Source organism: Acipenser ruthenus, chromosome 20, assembly GCF_902713425.1.
Source record: "Acipenser ruthenus chromosome 20, fAciRut3.2 maternal haplotype, whole genome shotgun sequence".
Taxonomy (NCBI): domain Eukaryota; kingdom Metazoa; phylum Chordata; class Actinopteri; order Acipenseriformes; family Acipenseridae; genus Acipenser; species Acipenser ruthenus.
This window is the reverse complement of record NC_081208.1, coordinates 18,611,052-18,634,930: the sequence shown is the minus strand read 5'-3', so window position 1 is coordinate 18,634,930 and position 23,879 is coordinate 18,611,052. Positions and strand designations below refer to the sequence as shown.

The window sequence follows — 23,879 nt, the reverse complement described above, 5'->3', positions numbered from 1 at the left end:
CAAAGTCAGACGCTGAGCAAAATAATCTGTTATACAATGACATTCGAAATGCGTGTAGAAAAGGAGAAGCCATACTAATGGGGGATTTCAACATCCCCGTATAAAATGGGAGAACCCGGTGGGGAACACGACGGATGAAATTGAAATGGTGGAAATGACAAATGACTGCTTCCTAACGCAATTTGTCAAGGCACCGACAAGAGGGGAGGCATGCCTTGATTTAGTCTTTTCAAATAATGAAGACAGAATAACTAAAACAGAGGTCAGAGAGCCAGTGGCAAACTCCGACCACAACATGGTCTCATTTGAAGTATTTTTTAAAACCCCAAAAGTAATGACTAAAGCTAAGGTTTACAATTTTAGAAAAGCAAACTATGAAGGTATGAAACAGAGACTAACAGAAGTAGATTGGAGTAAAATAGAGAAAACATCCACAAAAAAAGAATGGCTGTTTTTTAAAAATGTAGTACTAGATGCACAAAACAATTACATCCCAAAAGTAGACCAATCTAAATCTAAAACAAAATGGCTAAAATGGTTTAATAGATCAATTAAAAAAAATATTCAGCGAAAAAAGGCACTTTACAGAGCATTTAAAAGGGACCAAAAACAAAGTACACAGAAAGAATACTTGGAACTGCAAACACAAATCAAAAAGGAAGTTAGAAAGGCCAAGAGAGAGATAGAAATCAATATTGCTAAGGGGGCTAAAACCAATTCCAAAATGTTTTTCCAATATTATAACAGCAAGAGAACATTCAAAGAGGAGGTTAAATGTCTAAGAGACACAAATGGCCATAGATGAAGAAAAAAATATATATATATTAAATGATTACTTTTCACAGGTTTTTACAAAGGAGGACACGGACAACATGCCCCACATCTCAACCTGTTCCTATCCAATTTTAAATAACTTTAGCATAACAGAGGCAGAAGTGTTAAAGGGACTAGGAGCTATTAAAATAAACAAATCCCCTGGGCCGGATGAGATCCTCCCAATAGTACTCAAAGAAATGAAAGAAGTTATTTACAAACCGCTAACCAAGATCATGCAACAGTCTCTTGACACAGGGGTACCGACAGACTGGAAAATAGCAAACGTTATACCGATCCACAAAAGACGAGACAAAACCGAACCAGGTAAATACAGACCAATAAGCCTGACTTCTTGTAGCAATGTGCCCCGCCCCTGTGTGCATTTGTGTGTTGCGTGTTGTGTGTGTAAATGTTGGTGTATAGTCATTGGTACACGGGATATAAACTTCACGTGCATTTAAAGTATGTAATAATATGTGAGCACAGGGTTGCACAGAATTAATTCACATGCTGGGATTCAAGTGAATAATTAATTAGTAATTGAATCCCAGCACAACAATATATATAGATGCACGTTTCTTTCACTCGGGGTTGGGTGTTCGAGAGTGGAGAACGGGTGAGAGAGAAGGAGCACGTAAAATTAAGGAAAATAATAAGCGTTTAGTACTCACCGTGTTTGTTTGTCTCTGTGCACCGTTTGTTAGTGTGTGTTCGTTTTTTTGTTTGTCTCTTTATTTTGGCTACCAGTGCCGTGTCCTGTTTTGTGTTTCTGTTTCAAACTTTTTATTTTCTGTTCTATGTAATTATTAAATGCTGAGTGCGATCACGCGCTCAGCTTCACCAAACTCCACATCTCTCTCTTTTTATTTTCCTGGCTCTGGTCTGACGCCACCCACTCCGGCCGTCTTTGTGACACTTCTATTATATGTAAACTTATGGAAACTATAATAAGATCCAAAATGGAAAATTACCTATATGGTAACAATATCCTGGGAGACAGTCAGCATGGCTATAGGAAAGGGAGATTGTGTCTAACTAACCTGCTTGACTTTTTGGAGGATGCAACATTGAAAATGGATAATTGCAAAGCATACAACATGGTTTATTTAGATTTCCAGAAAGCTTTTGACAAAGTCCCGCATAAAAGATTAATTCTCAAACTGAACACAGTAGGGATTCAAGGAAATGCATGCGCATGGATTAGGGAGTGGTTAACATGTAGAAAACAGAAAGTACTGATTAGAGGAGAAACCACAAAATGGAGTGAGGTAACCAGTGGTGTACCACAGAGATCAGTATTAGGTCCTCTGCTATTCCTAATCTACATTAATGATTTAGATTCTGGTATAGTACGCAAACACGTTACATTTGCAGACGACACAAAAATAGGAGGAGTGGCAAACACTGTTGCAGCAGCAAAGGTCATTCAAAATGATCTAGACAGCATTCAGAACTGGGCAGACACATGGCAAATGAAATTTAATAGAGAAAAGTGTAAAGTATTGCATGCAGGCAATAAAAAGGTGCATTATAAATATCATATGGGAGATACTGAAATTGAAGAAGGGAACTATGAAAAAGACCTAGGAGTTTATGTTGACTCAGAAATGTCTTCATCTAGACAATGTGGGGAAGCTATAAAAAAGGCCAACAAGTTGCTCGGATATATTGTGAGAATTGTTGAATTTAAATCAAGGGAAGTTATGTTAAAACTTTAAAATGCATTAGTAAGACCTCACCTAGAATATTGTGTTCAGTTCTGGTCACCTTGTTACAAAAAGGATATTGCTGCTCTAGAAAGAGTGCAAAGAAGAGCAACCAGAATTATCCCGGGTTTAAAAGGCATGTCGTATGCAGACAGGCTAAAAGAATTGAATCTATTCAGTCTTGAACAAAGAAGACTACGCAGCGATCTGATTCAAACATTCAAAATCCTAAAAGGTATAGACAATGTCGACCCAGTGGACTTCTTTGACCTGAAAAAAGAAACAAGGACCAGGGGTCACAAATGGAGATTAGATAAAGGGGCATTCAGAACAGAAAATAGGAGGCACTTTTTTACACAGAGAATTGTGAGGGTCTGGAACCAACTCCCCAGTAATGTTGTTGAAGCTGACACCCTGGGATCCTTCAAGAAGCTGCTTGATGAGATTCTGGGATCAATAAGCTACTAACAACCAAACGAGCAAGATGGGCTGAATGGCCTCCTCTCGTTTGTAAACTTTCTTATGTTCTTATGTTCTTATCTACCTCGATCTAGAGCACTGAACCTCATAAATAATTAGCCCTCTTTGTTCTCACCTAGCAGGAGAGATAACTAGAGTATAGCCATTTTATTATTATTATTATTATTATTATTATTATTATTATTTATTTTTTAGCAGACGCCCTTATCCAGGGCGACTTACATTGATATCACATTATACATTATTTCACATTATACATTATTTTACATACAATTACCCATTTATACAGTTGGTTTTTTACTGGAGCAATCTAGGTAAAGTACCTTGCTCAAGGGTACAACAGCAGTGTCCCCCACTGGGGATTGAACCCACAACCCTCCAGTCAAGAGTCCAGAGCCCTAACCACTACTCCACACTACTGCCCTTCGACAGTAAGATCGTGTCTGTTGATTTACTAAATCTATTTTTTTATTTAGTGTATCCTATTTTTTTAACCCATTTTTCTCCCCAATTTAGAATGATATTCCCTCAATGCAGCGTCACCGCAACAGCTCAGGAGAGCTGAAGGTAAATGGATGTCCTCCAATCCCACGGCCAAGCCAACTGCCTCTTTAAAAGGTTCTGCACTTATATGGAATAACTCCAGTGTATAGGGTTCTATAGAACAGTGTACTATGTTGTTATGTGGACAAGAAATATGGAATAGAAGACTTCACTAACTGCAATTTCATGTCTGATGCCCTGCAGGCATGAATAAATTAACTAATATTGTTGTTTATTTCTTCCTAATATCACATGACAATCAAATAACTAGCATTGGAGGTGATGCTGGATTACACAAACAAATGGGTGCTTAGAGGCAAGGTATGATCAAGAAGTATACACTGATATATTCCTGCCTAGGGGTTTAGTTTATTTTCATATGCGTAAAAAAGAAAAAAAAAGAAAAAAGAAAACTGGCCTTGCCAATTTGTCACATCATATTGAACAACCATTCGTAATTCAACTAGAATTAATGGTATGAGCAATGAAGACAAGTTTATACAATTCAAATTCATTTATTTGTCTTCTTATTTATTCTCCAGCTGCCTTTTATCCATGTTCTGTGTAAGAAACCGTGTTGCTGTTATTTCAGAGCAGTAAAAAAAAGAAGTCAGACAAGGTTATCAATCTCTTGCTTTTTTCTTTTTTTTCTGTGTGGAACATTTTTCCAGGGTATTGTTCTTGATTCCATTCCTCTACCACTTGAAACTCCCTGTTACTTGCAGATATTATTGATTGAGTCTTCCCTCTGCTCTTTGGCTACCAGCTCTTTATACTGCTGCTTAACCTATTGACAGTCAATTCTCTTTTCTTTTCTTTTTTTTTTTTTTAAGACAATGTTGATGAGCACTTCACAACAGAAAATACCAATTTGGAATGAGATCTCAAAAACCTGGAACAGCTCAAGAGGCTAGCACTGTGTGGGTGTCATCAATTTCAAAAACTGTCAAATCTAAATTACAAATGCATGGATAACAAATGACATTGCACGAAAGATGTACCTTTATATAAGGGTGATATTCTGAAGCCATTTGGTATTTTAACTCTACCTCTGTTTAACTCTGCAGCATTTCACAACTGGATTGAACGGGGACCCATGTGACCAGAAAAAGGCAGTTCAATTGATCTAAACAGTGACAGATCTATACATATATATTTGGTCAATTAAACATTTTACTTAAATATACAAAAAAAACACAAGAGACACACCATTAGACATTTTCTCAAAGTTCTCTCATTTCAATGATTTAACCAATGGTGGTATTTTAGTGCCTGTTTTAAGAGACCACAATTATTTTTTAAAGATAATGTTATTTTAAAGACCTCCTAACATTGACAGGAGAGATGGTAAAATTAAGAGAAGTCTTTCCAAAGGCAGGTGAAATTTTAAGGTTATGACTTCTAAACATAGTTAGAGCCTGTGAAATGTATATATATTTTTTGTTGTATAATTTTTCATTTTATTTTTTCACAAATTTCATTTTATTTTGTTTTATTTTTCACAAATTTAGTTTTATTACAGATGCACATTAATAAAAACTCAAACAGATGTATATCAATAATAGTATAGTATACATCATGTTTTAACTACATACATATTTTGTATTAAACATGGACAGACCCTGCACAGAAAAAATAATTTCGTTACCATAATTTCTCATTACCAGCAGTAACGGTAATGTACAGTCCCCCACTCTTAATTAACTGCATTCTTGGTGTTAGATCTCCCTCTCGACCTGTGAGGGCACGGTGCGGGAGGAACAGAGTACCCTTAATTAAATGGCACGAAAATTTATTCCGTAGGGTAGGTGGAAGTCGGTCATTTAGGAAAGGGGCGGAGCTACGGCACCCAAGCTCAGTGACCCGGACGGTAAGCGGCGTGGCATCCGAGGACTGGAGTAGCGGATGCGCTCGTTAACCTCGGGGTCATGAGCGTGGGTATAAATAGGGGGCATGGCTTGAGTGATCTGTTCCTTTGTAGATGGTTAAGCAAATAAACCTAGAAGGAGCCCATGAACTTGAAAATAAGAAACCGTGAGTGTTCGCTGTATTCGTCTGTCTTGTAACACTGTCTGTTTTGTGTTGTTTGTCGTTTAAAGAGTACTAGCACAATCCGGAGCTGTAGCCGTCGGCCAGCATTAACCTGGACTTCAGCACTCACTTCAGGACTGTGGGATCTGTATAAACGGAGTGATACACGCCGCTGTACCACTTCCAACAGAATTATTATTTACAGGTTGTTGCCATAAGGTTCTGGACATTATAAACATTAATAAACACCCTTGCACCTGTACCATACGTTTCTGTGTGATTATTCCGCTCTGCACTGCACTCACCTGCACGTAGTTACCACTTTGCCACAGGCTGTTATAATAATTGCACATACAGCAATCTACTCACTAAAAACATGATAGGAATTGTATTTCAATCCCATTGCACTGAAGCAGTATAGAGCAGGCTTTTTATTTTTATTTATTTATTTATTTTTAATTTAGTAGTCACCAATTAGTTTTTTGTAGTTTTCTCCCCAATTTAATAGTGTCCAATTATTTTTGTTTAGCTCAGCTCACCACTAACACCCCCGCGCTGACTCAAGAGCGGTGACAACGAGCACACGCTGTCCTCCGAAGCGTGTGCCCTCAACCGACTGCTTTTTTACACACTGCAGACTCACCATGCAGCCACCCAGAGCTACAGTGTCGGAGGACAATGCAGCTCTGGGCAGCTTACAGGCAAGCCCGCAGGCCCCCGGCCAGACTACAGGGGTCGCTGGTGAGCCAAGAACACCCTGGCCGACCTAACCGTCCCTCCCCCCAGACGGTGCTTGGCCAATTGTGCGCCCCCCGCCTCCCCTCTCCCTTACATGGGTTGTGAAGAAATAAATAAGCTATATGTATAGGTCAAGACAATAGTATGTTCTTAATTAAAGTTGCCAAATCCCTCCGCATCTGTATGGTAGCAGCCTTAGCTCGGCTGGCTGAAGACATCTCCAGAAAAATAATGTCTAAAAACTCTTGCAGCCAGTGTCGCATGGAGAGCTGATGAGGAGGGAGCCAGCGCTGAACAATAATTTTCTTTGCAGCAGTCATGCCAGCCAACCACAGTCTATGTTCCTTCTCCTGTGGGAAGTGCCGCCCGATAATAACAGAAATGGTGTCGGATTATAGAACAAGCTTGGGTATTTAGACACTGAGCAAAGCAGATTCATTCATTCAAAATCAAAACAGCATTTGCTCCAGTGCAAAGTTTGCACCACTTAAAATAAAAGTTATTACCATACTAATACAAAATAAAATACAAGCAAACAAGCCATATTTTCCCCCAAAAGGAATAAACAGCTAATGCTTAACGACGGTATCTTTCGACTCCCATTCCAGCCAACAGGTGCAAAATCTGCACATCATTATTTTGTCACCGTCAGCTGCATACATCCCCTCATGCTCAAATTCTTTGCAGTGTTGTTTAATTGTTATACACGATTTAGGCATTTTAGAAACAAACGTCAGATTATACATCTGCGCAAGTGCTAGTCAGAGCTTCCGTTTCCCTTCAGACCGTGTCTATGGTAACGGCTTAGCCTTGACAACTATGATTGCAAGTATTTTTTAGTATAAACCTCCCAATTTAAAATTGTCATTCTGTTTGCTTTTTAATGATTTTTTGTTTTATTTCGTTTTATATTTCCATTCGTTTTATTTCTTTTTATATAAACATAGGGCTCTAAACACAGTTAAAGGGATTCTTCTTTATGATTGTCTTACTGTGTTAGTCATTTGAAATGAGTTCCATGGGAAGTTATTGAAAGGTCTGAAATAACCTTCAAGTTCTACTGATTAAAAGTCACACTGTAAATCCGAGTTTCACTCATACCCCCGAAGCCGAGACCTACACAGGGGATGACAGTGCACTGGGGGGTGATTGATGGAATTGTTGTATTAGCTTTGTGAACTTTCATTACAGGAGTTTTCTCTGAGGCAACACAAAGAAAGCAAGCAAGAGGGCCTGTAGCAGACATGGAGCTTTGATTACTGAAAACCATGTCTCTCACTCACAGCAGTTTATTTCCACAGCTCCTGAAAAAACAGCAGCACTCCGCTTTGAAAAACTGTATTACCAAACTGAAAAAATGATATACATTTTATACATATAATGTATAAAAGTAAAAAAAAAAAAGCACTGAGCCTCTTTTTGATCATTTCACCAACTGAGATTCGTACAGTGATTACGAAGTGTTGTACTGCGGGAAAAAACACATTCCTACCAGATTTATGGTACTCTGAAAATGCTGCTGCTTTCAACCCTGACAATGTAGACAAATGGAGTACAGTACAGTACTACAGTAACAGCTACAACAGCAGTGAATACAGTATTTTTGTTAAAGATCCAGATACACTACAGAGGCCTGCCAAGTTTCATAGCTCTTCAGTGAATGTTTTTTCACTGCAATGTTGCATGGTAGCACATTGATTTTATCACCTCGCCGTGTACTAACTAATCTAAATGTTCCTGCCAAGACGTTGCTAGCTTATCAGGTCAACAGGTGTCCTGATACCATCTGTTCCCAATTACAATTTGAGAAAACCAGCTGGCCTAATAACTATGTGGTGGTGTGGCAGGGTACACCCCACCCCTGTGTGTGTGTTATTAACTATGTGGTGGTGTGACAGGGTACACCCCACCCCTGTGTGTGTGTTATTAACTATGTGGTGGTGTGACAGGGTACACCCCACCCCTGTGTGTGTGTTATTAACTATGTGGTGGTGTGACAGGGTACACCCCACCCCTGTGTGTGTGTTATTTTGAATTCTGTTGTATTATTATTTCATACGTATTATATAATTTGTATAAAACACTGTGTTTTGTTATTATTGTTTACAGCCTGGATGGATCCAGATAAATGAGAATATGAGAATATGATAAAATCTGTGCTGAATGTGGTTGAGGGATAAATTAGGTAATTGCTAGCCAGTTGACCCCTCTGCCATAACATAAAAGACCTGCAGCTTTGGCTGAACGGTGTGGGTTGTCCAGAGGAGGAAAAAGACAAGTAAGAACATATTGAAAGTAAACAATTTAAACCAGCCGAATACCTGTTTGATTTAGTGTTCCCTTTGTTTTGTGTGTTGTCTGTTTCGTTTGGACAGTGTTTTGTTTTTGTTTAAATATTTTATTTAATAAAGAAACAAGCACATTTGCCTCTCGCACCGTAGTACTTGCCTGTTGTGTGTTCCATTCATTTCCTGGCCTGAAGTCCGCACAAATCCAGCCTGTTCACAGGTGGGTACTACGTGCAACGTTCATTGTACTAAACTGCTTGGACTTTGGAAAATCTCTATTTCTTAGATTACCTTAGCTAACATGGCAAAGCAAACAAACAAATTCATGACTAGGCTATCATTCTGGTATCATTCTCAACAACACTGTGAGAACAACTGAATGTTCGCCTGGTGAAAAATGCTCGAGAGCATCCACAGTTACAGGTGTACCATCAGTGCTTCTACACAAAAACTGATTACATCACCTCAGCCCCAATAATATGAGACACCACATGCCAAAAGCAAAGATTGATTTATAGATGCAAGCAATACCCAAAACCAAAAAATAATTGCATAATAATAATAATACTAATAATACTAATAATAATGTAGATGGCTGTATTTCTAAAGCATTTACTCCAGTCTTTAAAAGAGGTAACGCCCCAGTTAATTTGACAAAACTAGAATAAAACAACTAAGTTGTATATTTCAAGCCCTCTTAAAGCCCTCTCAATGATGTGTTCTGTCACATTTTCATGATTATTAAAAAGAATTAATGAAAGAATGGAGGAAACGCTTTGAAAATAAGGTCTGGTGTGTTTGTACCTGTGGGGGATCCCTCCAGGATCTCTCCCATGTGGGGTCCTCCCTTGAAGATGGGTCTGTTATCGTTCTGATCGATGATGGCCACCTCCACATCCACCGGCCCTTCCAGTGTCTTCCCGCTCAGATCTGTAGTCTCCACCTGCATCTGCTCACAGAGAGAGAGTGAAACAGGTTAGATTAACGACTTCAGCACAGCCGCAGAAGAGCAATCCCTCATTCATAATGAGAGCAACCTTGTAGCCATATATACACACACACACACTTACATTTTATGATGTTCTCAATCATTTGTTCTGGTTCTAATAGTTTTTAATGTGTCAAAGTGCTTTTACCTGACATGTGTAAGATTGACTAGATCAGCCAAATTGTGTAGTGATCATCTGTTTTGGATATTTCTGTACTGCTGACAATACACAGCTGTGCACTAGACGGTGCTGGCACATGTACATTTAAAGACTATTCGGCTAATCTAGCCTACGTTACATATGTCTATGGCAGGCAACAAGAACAGAGGAGCTGTTCCAGAATCTAGGAACCAGATTATATAAAACAGTAATTGCAATAAGAATTTCAAACATCATATAAAAATGTTTGTGTTTTCTAAATATTGTGTAAATCTGATGGGCCAAACAACCCTGTTTGTGTCTCAACACTTATTGGTATATAAATAATCCATTTTTTATTATTATTATTATTATTATTATTATTATTAGCTAAACAAGGTTATTAAAACCCTATTACAGCTTCAGCATATATAGTGAAAAAATAACTTATTCAACACATTGGTATGTCATCTAATGAACAGTAATAGCGACCACAGAACCACAACAATGTCTTGACCCTATCCACATGTAAGATTATTTTATAATAAGTGTAAACTGCACAATAAAGGGTTTATATAAAAACCCACAGGTGTAGATTTTTGTATCAATTTCAGTCTTTTCTTATTTCTGTGTGTCAGGGGTAGGTGCAGTTTCGACAATCTATATTCTGAGCTTACTGTCAGGGGCATAAGATAAGCAGAGAGAGAATTCCACACAATCTCACAGAAACCCATAACACCGGCGAAAAATTATCGTGCAAGGACGAAAACAACTAGAGCCATGCCATCCTGTGAGAGCTACACATGTAGAAATGAATTAAACTACTTATTAACAACCATATATGGAAACTGTTTGTATTTAAAATGCTGTACATGTCTTGTGCTTGAGGGAATGAAACTCTCTTATGTATAAAGGATGACACAACCCAGTGTCTAATACTCAGGTGTACATCCTACTGAGACCGGAGCTCGCTGCTCTGTTTGTATTCTACTGCTACAATAAACTAGACCTTATTTGTACTGCCTTTACACGTTAGTGGCACATGCTTTTCTTACACACACGTGCAAGAGAGCTTGGGGGGTGGGGAAAGGAGAGGGTGTCGTCTTTTTATTTTATCTATGAATTCACTGTGAAATCTAGAATTCACTGACATCCTGCTTTATTTAATAACATCCATGCAGTCATACAGCACAGTTGAATTCCTGGAGGTAGGACCCTATCTTGACAGGTTACTATATCAAGACATATTGTATAACAAGCTCAGGGGTTTAGTGGCATTTCTTGCTCCGGGGCAAGATAAAATGATGAGTCCCTATGAGCTTGTAAGAGCGAGGGTACCAACTTCCTCGCCATAAGACTGTTGACTTACTAGGCTCCCCGTGGCATCTTTTATCAAGCACAGGTCAGCTAAAAATACAAAAGAGTACACAATGTAGATAAACATTGTGATATAGTAGATCCTGATATTGACCTGATACAGCCACCTGAAATGTCTTTGCATCAGAATGTTTGTATCACATTAAGATGACCTACACTGTTAAATTATTTGTATTTAACTATATGTTATATTAAACAAAGTACAAGCTGCTGTTCAAGACATAAGCTGATATATATATATATATATATACTTTTGGCCATAGCTGTGTGTCTATAGTCCAAAGAGTAACTGACAGTTTACTCAATTACAATGCTGTTCGATCACCGCGTACTGTGCTTTACTGCATTGCAATGAACCAGCAAGGACAGATGCTGGGAGAGTTGAAGTTCTGTTGTCTTGTTTTTTTTTTATTTTTATGAGTCAGCACCCCTGTCCCCGGCCTCATTTTTCTAACACTCAATGCTTTGCAAACAAATCGACACTGACAATCCCAGCTACCTTAATGAGAATGATAAAAACAACAGAAAATAAGAATAAAAAATGCAGGAGGTTGAACAAGGGAAGCGATACTGGGACGTCATCTCTGGTGTTGAGGCTCTCTGTCTCCTCTACACACAGTTGGGGAGATGGTTGAATTTATTCTTTTTGGGCACACGTGAACACAATGATTAACACTTCAGTGATAGATTCAAACACATGTCCCTCAAATCACAGATTGATTTGTTTATGGAATTCTGAAAAACTGTAAATGGTTTCCGACTGTAAGACAATAATGCGCATTCCCCCTGTAGTTCATAAACACAAACGTCCTCAACCACTTCGACTCAGAACATCTGTACAATGCAACCATCAAAATCAGCTGCTCAAAATGTATTAAAATTCAACAGTGATATACAAATTAAATAAAATAAAAAAAAAAACTTTTTTTTTTTTTTGCAGTAGTAAGCAAAACGATCTGTATCAAAGCATGTAGATGCAGAGAAACAGTGTTTGTGTGTGTGTGTGTGTGCGTGTGTGTGTGTATTTCTTTAAACACACCACAGCCCTTCACTTTACGTTACACAATTCCGCAAAATTGTACAAAGTGAAGCTATAAAATCCAAATGTAAACATGCAGGAGATTGGCATTGCCCAACATTTATCCCACTTCTGCAGACAGCTGGCAAGGCACTGTGTGATGGACGATGGCACTGTGTATGCCCTGCAGTACCCAGTTTGTTGTATCAGTCAGTGCCACCTCGTTTCCCTGGGCCTCAATGCAAATAACATCTTAACCTCAGGTGGATTTGTCATGGAGGAATTATTTTAAAGTGCATAAAGCCAGCAAAATAATCACAGCAAATATGACCTAATACGAATATACTGTACAGGGTCGAAAAGATCCAGAGCAATCCTTTCTTTTCAACAACTGATCAGAGCCATCAAGTTTCATAAAGCAGTTTGATCTGTTCAAATTCCTCTTCTATCAGGCAGTGGCACTTCCTTTATTAGCTCATCAAGCCAGAACTCTTGAGGACCACTAAATGTGAGATTACAAGTGGAAAACTAGAGGTAAGAAACTGACCAAAGGTCACCACTTCCATGTTCTTGACACCCATCATACAGTAGACCATAGTCTGCTCGGTCTATGATTTTGTCCACTGTGATTCTGTCTGTGTTTAGAAGTGCTGCAAACTCTGGCCATCGGGATACATTCCAGTCTAGATCTTCAAAATTAGTTAACTGACCCTAAGCAGGTTCAATTGACTACTTTATACAATGTGGTTGGGATAAGACCTGAACTGGAAAGGAGCATCAGTGCTGTACAGTGACTATACATCATCTAGTTTGTATACAACACATGGCCGGTTTACCATAAACCATCAGGGTTGTAGCCCTTTCATAACTATGGTTTGTCCCAGGTTAATATCCACTGAAAGACAAATGAATCTATAGTACCAAGAACCAAGAAGTAATGGGGGTATGTCTCTGTGTGCCAAGATGCAGGCCTGTCTCTCCCTGCCAATGCTCTTCAAGGCTTCTAACTCTGCTGGTTAAAGAGATCTTACTCAGACAGCCCAGGAGCAGAAACAAGGTTTTTAACCTTTATATCTCCAATAATTGCTTCATTGCAGACGGGTGGCTAGATATCAGAGGGGCAGGGAGAGGGAGGGATGGGGCTCTGCTCCCTGGAATGTAATCACGAAACAACAACCCATTCAATCACCTCTGCTGTGTTTCTTTAGACTTAACCAGAGAAAACACTTAGGGGTAGATGTACTAAGATGGGCCAGTTGCAGCACGAACATACCGCAATTTGCATGTTCGTTGCAACAATTCGCAAAGTATACATTTTGTAATATGTACTAAGAGAATGTAAGACTGAAATATATAAAAATGATTTCCATTACACGAGAGTAGATGTTAAAACTTCATGCTGATTTGAACTCGGCTCTCGCCAAGATAAGCACCAACTAAGACGTAGCTTTACAGTAAACTAATGTGATCCATATGCATCTCCATCCATTTACGTTTCCTTCCATATGATGATGTAGATATCCTTCTGTCTGGTGTTAATGGCTGAAGTGTAATGCTGGCTCCAGGGATCAGCTTATTTTGCCTCCCTGGCGCATCAGCACACACAACGGCTGCGATGCTGGCTCCGGGGATCAACCAAAGTGCGGCCTCCCCAGCGCATCAGCATGACAACCGTCTGGATTGAGCTAAGTAGGGTACATCTCTGGGGTTTTCAAGTGGGCACCTTCCATCCTCAGTGTTTCGCCGACTAGCCCACGACACCTCAAGAGGGCTCGACGGTGATTCTGGCGTCCCAGAATCACCCCCCTCCGTCCCCCACTCAACTCAGCCCAGCTTACTTACCTGTCCCCAGCCAGAATCTTTCCGTCTCAACCACAGCCAGTTGCTGCTCCTCTCTGCTGCTTCAGATAAGTTCTTCACTGTGCGACGCAACTCTTGGCCACTGAATCCGACGTCTCTGAGAAACCGGGTTGTAGAGTGTGCCACAAATCCTCGACAACCCACTTCCACTGGGTAAACCCGAACTCTCCATCCTCGCTGTTCCGCTTCAGTGGCTAGTTGAGCATACCGCAGTTTCTTCCTCTCATACGCCTCATCTACAGCGTCCTCCCATGGCACTGTTAACTCTACTAGGTGAACAAGGCGTGCTGATCTAGACCACAAGACAATATCTGGTCGAAGGTTAGTGGTGGCAATCTCAGGTGGAAAAATAAGCCGTTGACCAACATCTGCCAGCATATTCCAGTCTCTAGCAGCTTCCAGTTGTCCTGGGCGAGGATTGGTTTTAACACCTTTTCTTGGTGGTTGCTCTCCTGGGCGGAGGAATGTTGTCTTTTGTGTGTAATGTTTTGATGGAACAGGTGGCAACTTATTGGTCATGTTACGCTTGTCTTCCAATGCTAAGGCCAAACATCGCAGCACCTGGTCATGGCGCCAAGTAAACCGTCCTTGGCTAAGAGCCACCTTACATCCTGTCAAAATGTGCCTTAATGTTGCAGGTGATGAACACAAAGGACATGAGGGATCCTCTCCAACCCAGAGGTTTAGGTTCTGTGGTGATGGGAGAACATCATATGTTGACCTGATGAGGAAACTGATCCTGCTCTGTTCCATTGACCATAGGTCTTGCCAGCCAATCTTGCGTTGTTCCACACTCTCCCATCTCATCCATTCTCCCTGTTTGGCCTGGGAAATGGCCTTTATACACCTCATCCTCTCCTCCTGCTTTTGCACCTCGTTGACTACCAGCTTCCTTCTTTGAGCTGGGGCCGCCTTGTGCCATGTAGGAGGAGTTGAACTGAAACCAAGACCCCCTCTTCCATGCTGAACTTGCCCCATGATATCACCAATTCGAAGGGCAGCCTTTGCATCTTCCACAGCTTTCTTTGCCGCCCACTTTCTTCCAGTTTTCAACACAGGTACTGCCTCCCTTACGCATTTATCGCGTGACTCTACCAATGTCATTTCCAGTCTGACCTTGGCGCACTTAAACTCCTCCGTTAGAGCAGAGACTGGTAGCTGCAGTATTCCTTTACCATAAAGTCCCACCTGCTGAGGCAGCGTGGAACTCCCAACCATTTCCTGATGTATGAACTGATTAAAGCTTCCAGCTTCTCTACTGTTGTCAAAGAAACCTCGTACACAGTCAGTGGCCACAGCAACCTCGGCAGTAGACCAAACTGAAAGCACCAGAGTTTTAGTTTACCTGGTAGAGCGCAGCTGTCTATGCTCTTCAACCCTTCCACTGCTTGTTGTCTAACTTCTCCCACACGAACTGTGTCCTTTAGATCCCCGTCGTACCATCTCCCAAGACTCTTCACTGGCTTCTCAGACACTGTTGGTATTGCCTCACCATTAATGAAGAATGTTTTATCTACTACTTTGCCTTTAATTATAGAGATGCTCCTTGATTTAGTGGGCTTGAATTGCATTCGTGCCCATTCAATGTTATTGGTTAATTTGCCCAATAATCGATTAGTGCAGGCTACTGTTGTAGTCATGGTTGTCATGTCATCCATGTATGCTCGAATTGGTGGTAGTCGCATTCCAGAAGCCAAGCGCTCTCCTCCTACTACCCATTTTGATGCCCTAATGATTACTTCCATTGCCATGGTAAAAGCCAGTGGAGAAATGGTGCATCCTGCCATTATTCCAATCTCTAGGCATTGCCATGTAGTGCTGAATTCTGAAGTTGAAAAACTGAATTGCAAATCTCCAAAATAGGCTTTCACTAAATTTGTTATTGTCATCGGTACACTGAAAAAATCAAATGCTGCCCAAAGTAGTTCATGTGGCACTGAACCATATGCATTAGCCAAATCCAGGAATGTCACATGGAGCTCCTTCCTCTCCTTTTTAGCTGATTGAATTTGTTGCCAGATCACATTGATGTGTTCTAAGCAACCTGGGAAACCTGGAATGCCCGCTTTTTGTATTGAAGTGTCAATGAAGCAGTTCTTTAATAGGTAAGCTGATAATCTCTGAGCAATAATGCTGAAGAAAATCTTGCCTTCTACGTTTAACAGGGAAATGGGACGAAACTGACTGATGCTTGTAGAATCTTTTTCTTTAGGTATAAAGACTCCACCTGCTCGGCGCCATGCTCTTGGTACAACCTGTTTTTCCCATGCCACTTTCATCAATTTCCACAGAATTCGTAGAACTCCTGAAGCACTCTTGTACACTCTGTACGGAACTCCATTAGGCCCTGGAGATGATGAAGCCCTTGCTTTTTTCACAGCTTGCTCTATTTCTTTCCACTTAGGTACACAGTCCTCCATTTGGTATTCTGGTGGATTGATAGGTGGGATATCTGAAGGAACTGACATAGGCTCCTGCCTTTTTGAATCTGTATGTGTTTCCTCCAAATATCTCTCCAGCTCAACCTTAGATGCTTTTAGTGTGCCATTCTTCTCACTGGTGAATAACTTCTTTACAAATTTGAATGGGTCTTTATAAAAGTTAGCTCTCGCACGCTCCTTCTTTCTGTAGCGTTTCCGTAGGCGCTCAGCTCTGCGCAATGTTGCAAGCTTATCTTTTATGACCCTTTGTAAGAGATTGAGTCCCTCCTTCTGACTTTGTTCTGCTCTTCTCCATTGGTTCCTCAGCTGTCTCCTTTCTCTAACTAAGCGTTCAATCTCCTGCTGCCGTCTAGACTTTCCAGGAATAGTTTGTACTTTTTCCTTCCTTTTTTCAACTCCAAACCTCTCACTTCCATATGCGTAGATGATGTCCCCAAATTTATCCAGCTTCTTTTCAACTGTTCCACTTAATCTTTCCAATGCAACGCAGAGATCTGTGTTTACTGTGTCCCATGCAGTTTTCTCACAAGCTCTTGGCCATTTAACTCCAGGCTTGTGCCCGTTGAGGTTCTTTTCTCTCTTATGCTGGTTTGTCTGACCGGGTTCACAAGGATCATTAGGTTCATCACTAACTGTGTCCATGCAAGTCCTCCTCACATCTATGACAGGGGTGCTGATATCCTGCGAACTGTGGTTTGCTTCCTGTCGCTGGATTTCATTCGACTGACTTGACTGACTTCGTAAGAAGTACTGATCAATGCGAGGCCCTTGTCCCTTCTCCCTCAAGCATTTCATTCTCCCTTGATGAATCTTCAAACCCCTGACCGTTGTCGCCTTGCTCCAGCCGCAGACACAAACCTGGAGTTCCATGTCTTTGTTAACTGCAGATCTTGAACTAGTCTTTTGTGAAGTACTCTCCATACTCATATCCGTTTCCGTTCCTAAGTCGTTAACCGTGTTGTCCAACGTTGAGTCATCTTCCGCCCCCGCTCTCGCAGACTCTAGGGGTATTTTTCTCTTTAATTTCTTAGAAGCCTTGGGCGGGTGTCTCCAGCATCCTGTAAACACAGAGCTGGATACTGCCGACAAGGGTAGCTAACCCTTACCAGCCCCAATGGGGTCTCTTTCCTCCTGTCAGCTGTCTCTCCAGGCTGTCACAAGGTCTTTCCCTTGTTGCCAGCTGCACTATTCACAGCAGTCACTGGACGTATCCAGATCTTCATGATTTCCATTACACGAGAGTAGATGTTAAAACTTCATGCTGATTTGAACTCGGCTCTCGCCAAGATAAGCACCAACTAAGACGTAGCTTTACAGTAAACTAATGTGATCCATATGCATCTCCATCCATTTACGTTTCCTTCCATATGATGATGTAGATATCCTTCTGTCTGGTGTTAATGGCTGAAGTGTAATGCTGGCTCCAGGGATCAGCTTATTTTGCCTCCCTGGCGCATCAGCACACACAACGGCTGCGATGCTGGCTCCGGGGATCAACCAAAGTGCGGCCTCCCCAGCGCATCAGCATGACAACCGTCTGGATTGAGCTAAGTAGGGTACATCTCTGGGGTTTTCAAGTGGGCACCTTCCATCCTCAGTGTTTCGCCGACTAGCCCACGACACCTCAAGAGGGCTCGACGGTGATTCTGGCGTCCCAGAATCACCCCCCTCCGTCCCCCACTCAACTCAGCCCAGCTTACTTACCTGTCCCCAGCCAGAATCTTTCCGTCTCAACCACAGCCAGTTGCTGCTCCTCTCTGCTGCTTCAGATAAGTTCTTCACTGTGCGACGCAACTCTTGGCCACTGAATCCGACGTCTCTGAGAAACCGGGTTGTAGAGTGTGCCACAAATCCTCGACAACCCACTTCCACTGGGTAAACCCGAACTCTCCATCCTCGCTGTTCCGCTTCAGTGGCTAGTTGAGCATACCGCAGTTTCTTCCTCTCATACGCCTCATCTACAGCGTCCTCCCATGGCACTGTTAACTCTACTAGGTGAACAAGGCGTGCTGATCTAGACCACAAGACAATATCTGGTCGAAGGTTAGTGGTGGCAATCTCAGGTGGAAAAATAAGCCGTTGACCAACATCTGCCAGCATATTCCAGTCTCTAGCAGCTTCCAGTTGTCCTGGGCGAGGATTGGTTTTAACACCTTTTCTTGGTGGTTGCTCTCCTGGGCGGAGGAATGTTGTCTTTTGTGTGTAATGTTTTGATGGAACAGGTGGCAACTTATTGGTCATGTTACGCTTGTCTTCCAATGCTAAGGCCAAACATCGCAGCACCTGGTCATGGCGCCAAGTAAACCGTCCTTGGCTAAGAGCCACCTTACATCCTGTCAGGTGGCTATATATATATATATGCTTATGTATCAGTTCAGATCTGGAGGACTGCACTTTTAAGACTATTGTTTTAGACTATTGTGTTTGCCATACAGAAACTGGATGTGATAAAAAGGAGAGAGATAAGGGGAGATAAAGAGGAGCGGTAGAAAACTATACTCTTACCTGTACATTTGTGTTGTGCTAAGAAAATAAATAAATAAATAAATAAAACCTTAATTATTGGAACCCTTGCATCACCCTGAGTCATTACAAATACTACATTACAGTAATGAAGAGAGCCGCAATATACCAAGTTAATTATTTGTTGTGTCATCTTAATAATAAAAGGCAGTTTAATCCCATCAGATTCTATAGTGGGGCCCCCACCTTCACCTCCAAATACAAAATGTATTGTATTGTATTGTCACACTTGAAATGTATTTGCTTACGATTGTAAGTCGCCCTGGATAAGGGCGTCTGCTAAGAAATAAATAATAATAATAATAATAATAATAATAATAATAATAATATTAATATCAAAAAGCTTTTCATAATCATACAGTAGACCTATACAGTATACAGTACAGTAGTAAAATCAAATTAATACCTAGCGTACTTTTTTTTTTACTTTAGCCTGTAGGCTACCGGTAACACAAATTAAATCATGCCGCTGCATTGTACACATTTATAATTGAAGCAAAATGATTTTAGTGTTTTTTTTTTTAGTTTTTTTTTTTTAATTATTATTATTTTTTACTTGGCCTACTTAGTAGTCTAGACAATACACAAAACAGATCATGGTGCCGCATTGACAAGTTATGATAATTACAGGAGTACAGTCAATTCTCGGAATAGCAGCACATTTTGCATTATACCACTAATTTGTATTATCATGAGTAACCTATAAGCCAAATATATACTGCATTTAAGTTAGTCAGTAGTGCAGTGCTAAATTGTGCACAATTACAACCACCTGCACATTAATAGAATAGGTGTGTTTCCTATTCCTATACAGATGCTCAGAATGAGCTGGAGGGGTTAGAGGCACATGTGTGCAGTCTATTTCTCTCAACACGGGGAAACCAGAGGTAAGATAATGAAGGGTGGACAATAGTTTGACCACTGCAGGGATAGCATGGCTTCTCTGGGTGACAGACTCCAGGTCATCTTTTAAATCAGACAGCAGCTCAAGAGTTATGTGGCTGCCGAGCCTGTACCTGTGTTTAATTTGGTCTTCATTTAAATCGAAGATAGTAATGTCAGTACAAAATACCCTTTCTCTTTTCATCCTACAGATCACTCGTTCTTGCTGAAGACAATGTCTTCTTGCTGCAATCACAGTGGCCATGGTTAGACGATAATGTTTTTCATACTGCCTTGCTAATTTCTTGATTTATGCAATTGTAAGTGTTGAAATTGCTAACAGGTTTAGTACATCTCATTATAATATTTGAGAACCCTCATCTCCACACCATTTTTGCGAATGTATGCAGGAACGCCCATAATTACATATTCATCTAAGGCTGAACCGCAAAGAAAAACTGCTACCACAAAGCATTCCCTAAAAAGTGATTAACAGCATTGCGCTTGTTTAGTACATTTCACCCTAGACTTCCGACTCATTTGCAACTTGTTTGCAGCTATTGGGACAGATGCAAAAATCAAAGGAGAATTGGGTTTGCTCAGCTGTTCTCCTAAATTAACAGTTTGACATCTCATGCTGTTTTTGCTTGTTGTCTTTTTTTTTTTTTTTTTATAAATTTAGTCGTTGCCAATTATTTTTATTATTTTCTCTCAATTTAGAATGGCCAATTATTTTTTAAGCTCAGCTCACCGCTACCACCCCTGCGCTGACTCGGGAGGGTGAAGACGAACACACACTGTCCTCTGAAGCGTGAGTCGTCAGCCAACCGCTTTTTTCACACTGCGGACTCACCATGCAGCCACCGAAGAGCTACAGCGTCGGAGGACAACGCAGCTCTTGGGTAGCTTACAGGCATGCCCGCAGGTGCCCAGCCAGGCTACAGGGGTCGCTGGTGTGTGGTGAGCCGAGGACACTCTGGCCGACCTAACCCTCCCTCCCCCGGGTGACGCTCGGCCAATTGTGCGCCGCCCCCTGGGGGCTCCCGTCCACGGTCGGCTGTGGAATAGCCTGGACTCGAACCAGTGACGTCCAGACTATAGAGCGCATCCTGCACTCCACGTGGAGCGCCTTTGCTGGATGCGCCACTCGGGAACCCCTTTTGCTTGTTGTCTTGACCTGTTGTAAACCTGACTGTCACATCTGTGGCGTCTTTCCCCCGTCTGATCCATCGTTTGTGGTTTGTCTCATTTAAGAAATACCAGGTTCTGTGGGTAGCGATACAGGTTGAACATCAGGGTCATGTTCTCTTTATATCATTTGATTCTGTTGCAGCTATACAATCTATGGAATTCCTGAAACATTAAGAGTAACTGTATAACCTTTGATAGTGTGCAACACATATTTCTTTGAAAATAAAGACCTTAAATTGGACAATAGTTTTCTGCTCATTACAAAGTCAGAGTTGTCTAGTGGTATATATTGTAGTAGCAACCAGACCTACATCCATTATTTTTAAATAAATAAACAAAAATATGTTTTAAAATGATGGATGAAGGTCTGGCTGGCACTACAATATGGTCGGTCCGCAGTAGTGGAACGACCTTCCTACGGATGTCAGGACTGCTCAGTCCTTGACCACCTTCCGACGCCTCCTCAAGACACACCTCTTCAGACAACACCTGTAAAACTCTTCCTTTCTGGACAATATAGTACTCTGCCTTTAGTGCACTTTAACTTGCACTTATCTGCTCCCTATTTTACTGTATTTAATCCTGCACTTAACCCAATCTGTAGTATTTTGTATTTCACCCGTATCTAACTCTGATGTAACTATCAACACTGTTATCTGCTCTTGAACTACCCCGATATCAAATTATACAGTTTTGTATTTGATCTTATTAAGACTGAAGTCATTGCATTTTGTATCTTGCTCTTAATTGTACTATAATTCTTGACATGTATTTTTTGTATACAACTGTAAGTGGCCCTGGGTAAGGGCGTCTGCTAAGAAATAAATAATAATAATAATAATAATAATAATAATATATTGAGAATTACCCAAGACTGGAAGATCAATCACTTAGTATTTATGTCTTGCATTCAACATATTACAAAAGTGTCCAGCACTGGTAAAATGTATCATTTAGTATTTTTGTTTATTTATTTTAAAATGATGGATGTAAGTCTGGTTGCCAAGTCCAGAATGGTTGCACGCCAATTTCATGCTAGCTGACACATACTTCAAATAAATATATAAGACAGAATACAGCGGTCAAACATTTTTTGCCAAAAGAGCAATACTGAGTGGTAAAACAAAAAATATATCAGTGAAAAAAACTTTAGTTTACTAAAAGCTGAATATGTTGTTCATGACGAATGCAACTATAGAACTTAAATATAGAATGACTATAGAACTTAAAAAATGAAAAGCGTTTGTTGTTTTTTTATGTATTTTTTCTGGATATCTCCTTCCAGTGTGGTACTGAGTAAGACTTTTATCACACCTGAGGTTTTATTCTTGATGCCCAAGGGGTTACCTTGAATTCAAGCCCTGAACCATGCCTGTGCTGTCTATACTTTGGAAGATATTGTGATTTATTTAAGGGCACAGCCCCCCAGGCGGAAATTGTCTGTGAGGGGCTGGGGTTTTAAAAGGTTAAATCACTTGTGTTACACAGACCCATTTATATCCCGTGCACTAATACATATACACCAACATTCACACACCCCACGCAACATATAACACAAAATACACACAGGGGCGAGGCACACTGCCACACTCTGTCAGATTTCTGGTCTAGGAACGTCACTCAGCTGTCCTGTTGCACTTCAATAGAGCCATATATCGGACCTGTATACTGTATATAGCTCAAGAGACATCTTTGGGTCAGCCCGATGTAGAACAAGACAGTACGCATAAAGAGCACACTATATTTCCCCTTTTTATCGATTTACAGTATGTGTTACAACTCCCAAGTTTTGATATTGTTCTCTAAAAACTCAGAAACAGAACTAACACAAATATGGTAAATGCATTTTCCACTTTCCCACTAATTAAATGTAGTTTGTACCTAAGTTGTGGGTGGTTCCACATTTCCCCTCATTCCACGTTATGTTTGTCCACTACTGAGTTTTCCCTGTAGCTGGATTTTAGTTCAATTCCCATGATCACTGTGGAATGCTTGCTGCCAGCCCATTGAAGTTATTTGTGAGAAGTTTGTAAATTAACTTAAAATGAAGGACGGTAGAGGTGTCTACCTTCAATGTCAGTGTTGTAGCGGACTCTCCTTCACCCTGACTATCTACCTGGGCGTTAATGAAAACAATTAATTTAAACAACAAAGAAAAAGAAAGTCAAGATAAAGCACAGTTTCGTTCCATTTTAATGGATTTCTAATTTCCTTACCTTCTGGGTATTTGAAATAGGCCATTTATAGATTGCTGGGTAACCTATTCCAGTCATATGGTTATTAAATGACCCTTGCTAATAGCAATTTAAGAATCTTATTAATCATCATTGTCACCATCAATATGTATGAAATGTATTAAATAATTTATCTTTGCTAAAACAGCCTTGTAACTGTAATGGTGTTCTTCACCTTAATTAATATGCATGTCTTTTACTTTTTATGTATAAAAATGAAGATTTTCCGAACATTTTTATGCAACACCTCACTTCAGAAGCTGTAAGCTTAGCCACGTATGCAAAGCTGTTTTTCTTTATTATTTTCTTTATAGTTAAATATATTCACAGAAATGAATGTCAGCAGAATTAGATCAACCCTGCTATGAACTGAGCAGTAATGAGACTGGAGTGTGGAAATTATAATTGTAAAGCTTTAAGGCATACTTTAAAGCAACAATATTTTCATAATGTTTATTTTTTAATATTGCAGTATGTGTGTTCTCCATCATTCCTAATTCCCATTTCTGCCTTGACCAATATATACTATGCATACTAACGCTAAAGTATGTCTCTTTTTTTACTATGCCTGCATTTTTGAAGTACAGGTGGTTTTAAGTGTGCAACTATAATTTCTGTCCCCTG

At 40.4% G+C, this 23,879-nt stretch overlaps 1 protein-coding gene across 1 annotated transcript in view; it reads right to left on the bottom strand.

Annotated features, from left to right (window-relative positions):
* The window catches only part of LOC117425955 (cadherin-13), a 339,797-nt gene that overhangs the window by 175,034 nt on the left and 140,884 nt on the right, over positions 1–23,879 (bottom strand). Inside the window, exon 6 of the mRNA XM_034043295.3 lies at positions 9,407–9,551. Within this exon, the coding sequence (XP_033899186.2) occupies positions 9,407–9,551 (145 nt within the window). The remainder of the gene's footprint in view (positions 1–9,406; positions 9,552–23,879) is intronic.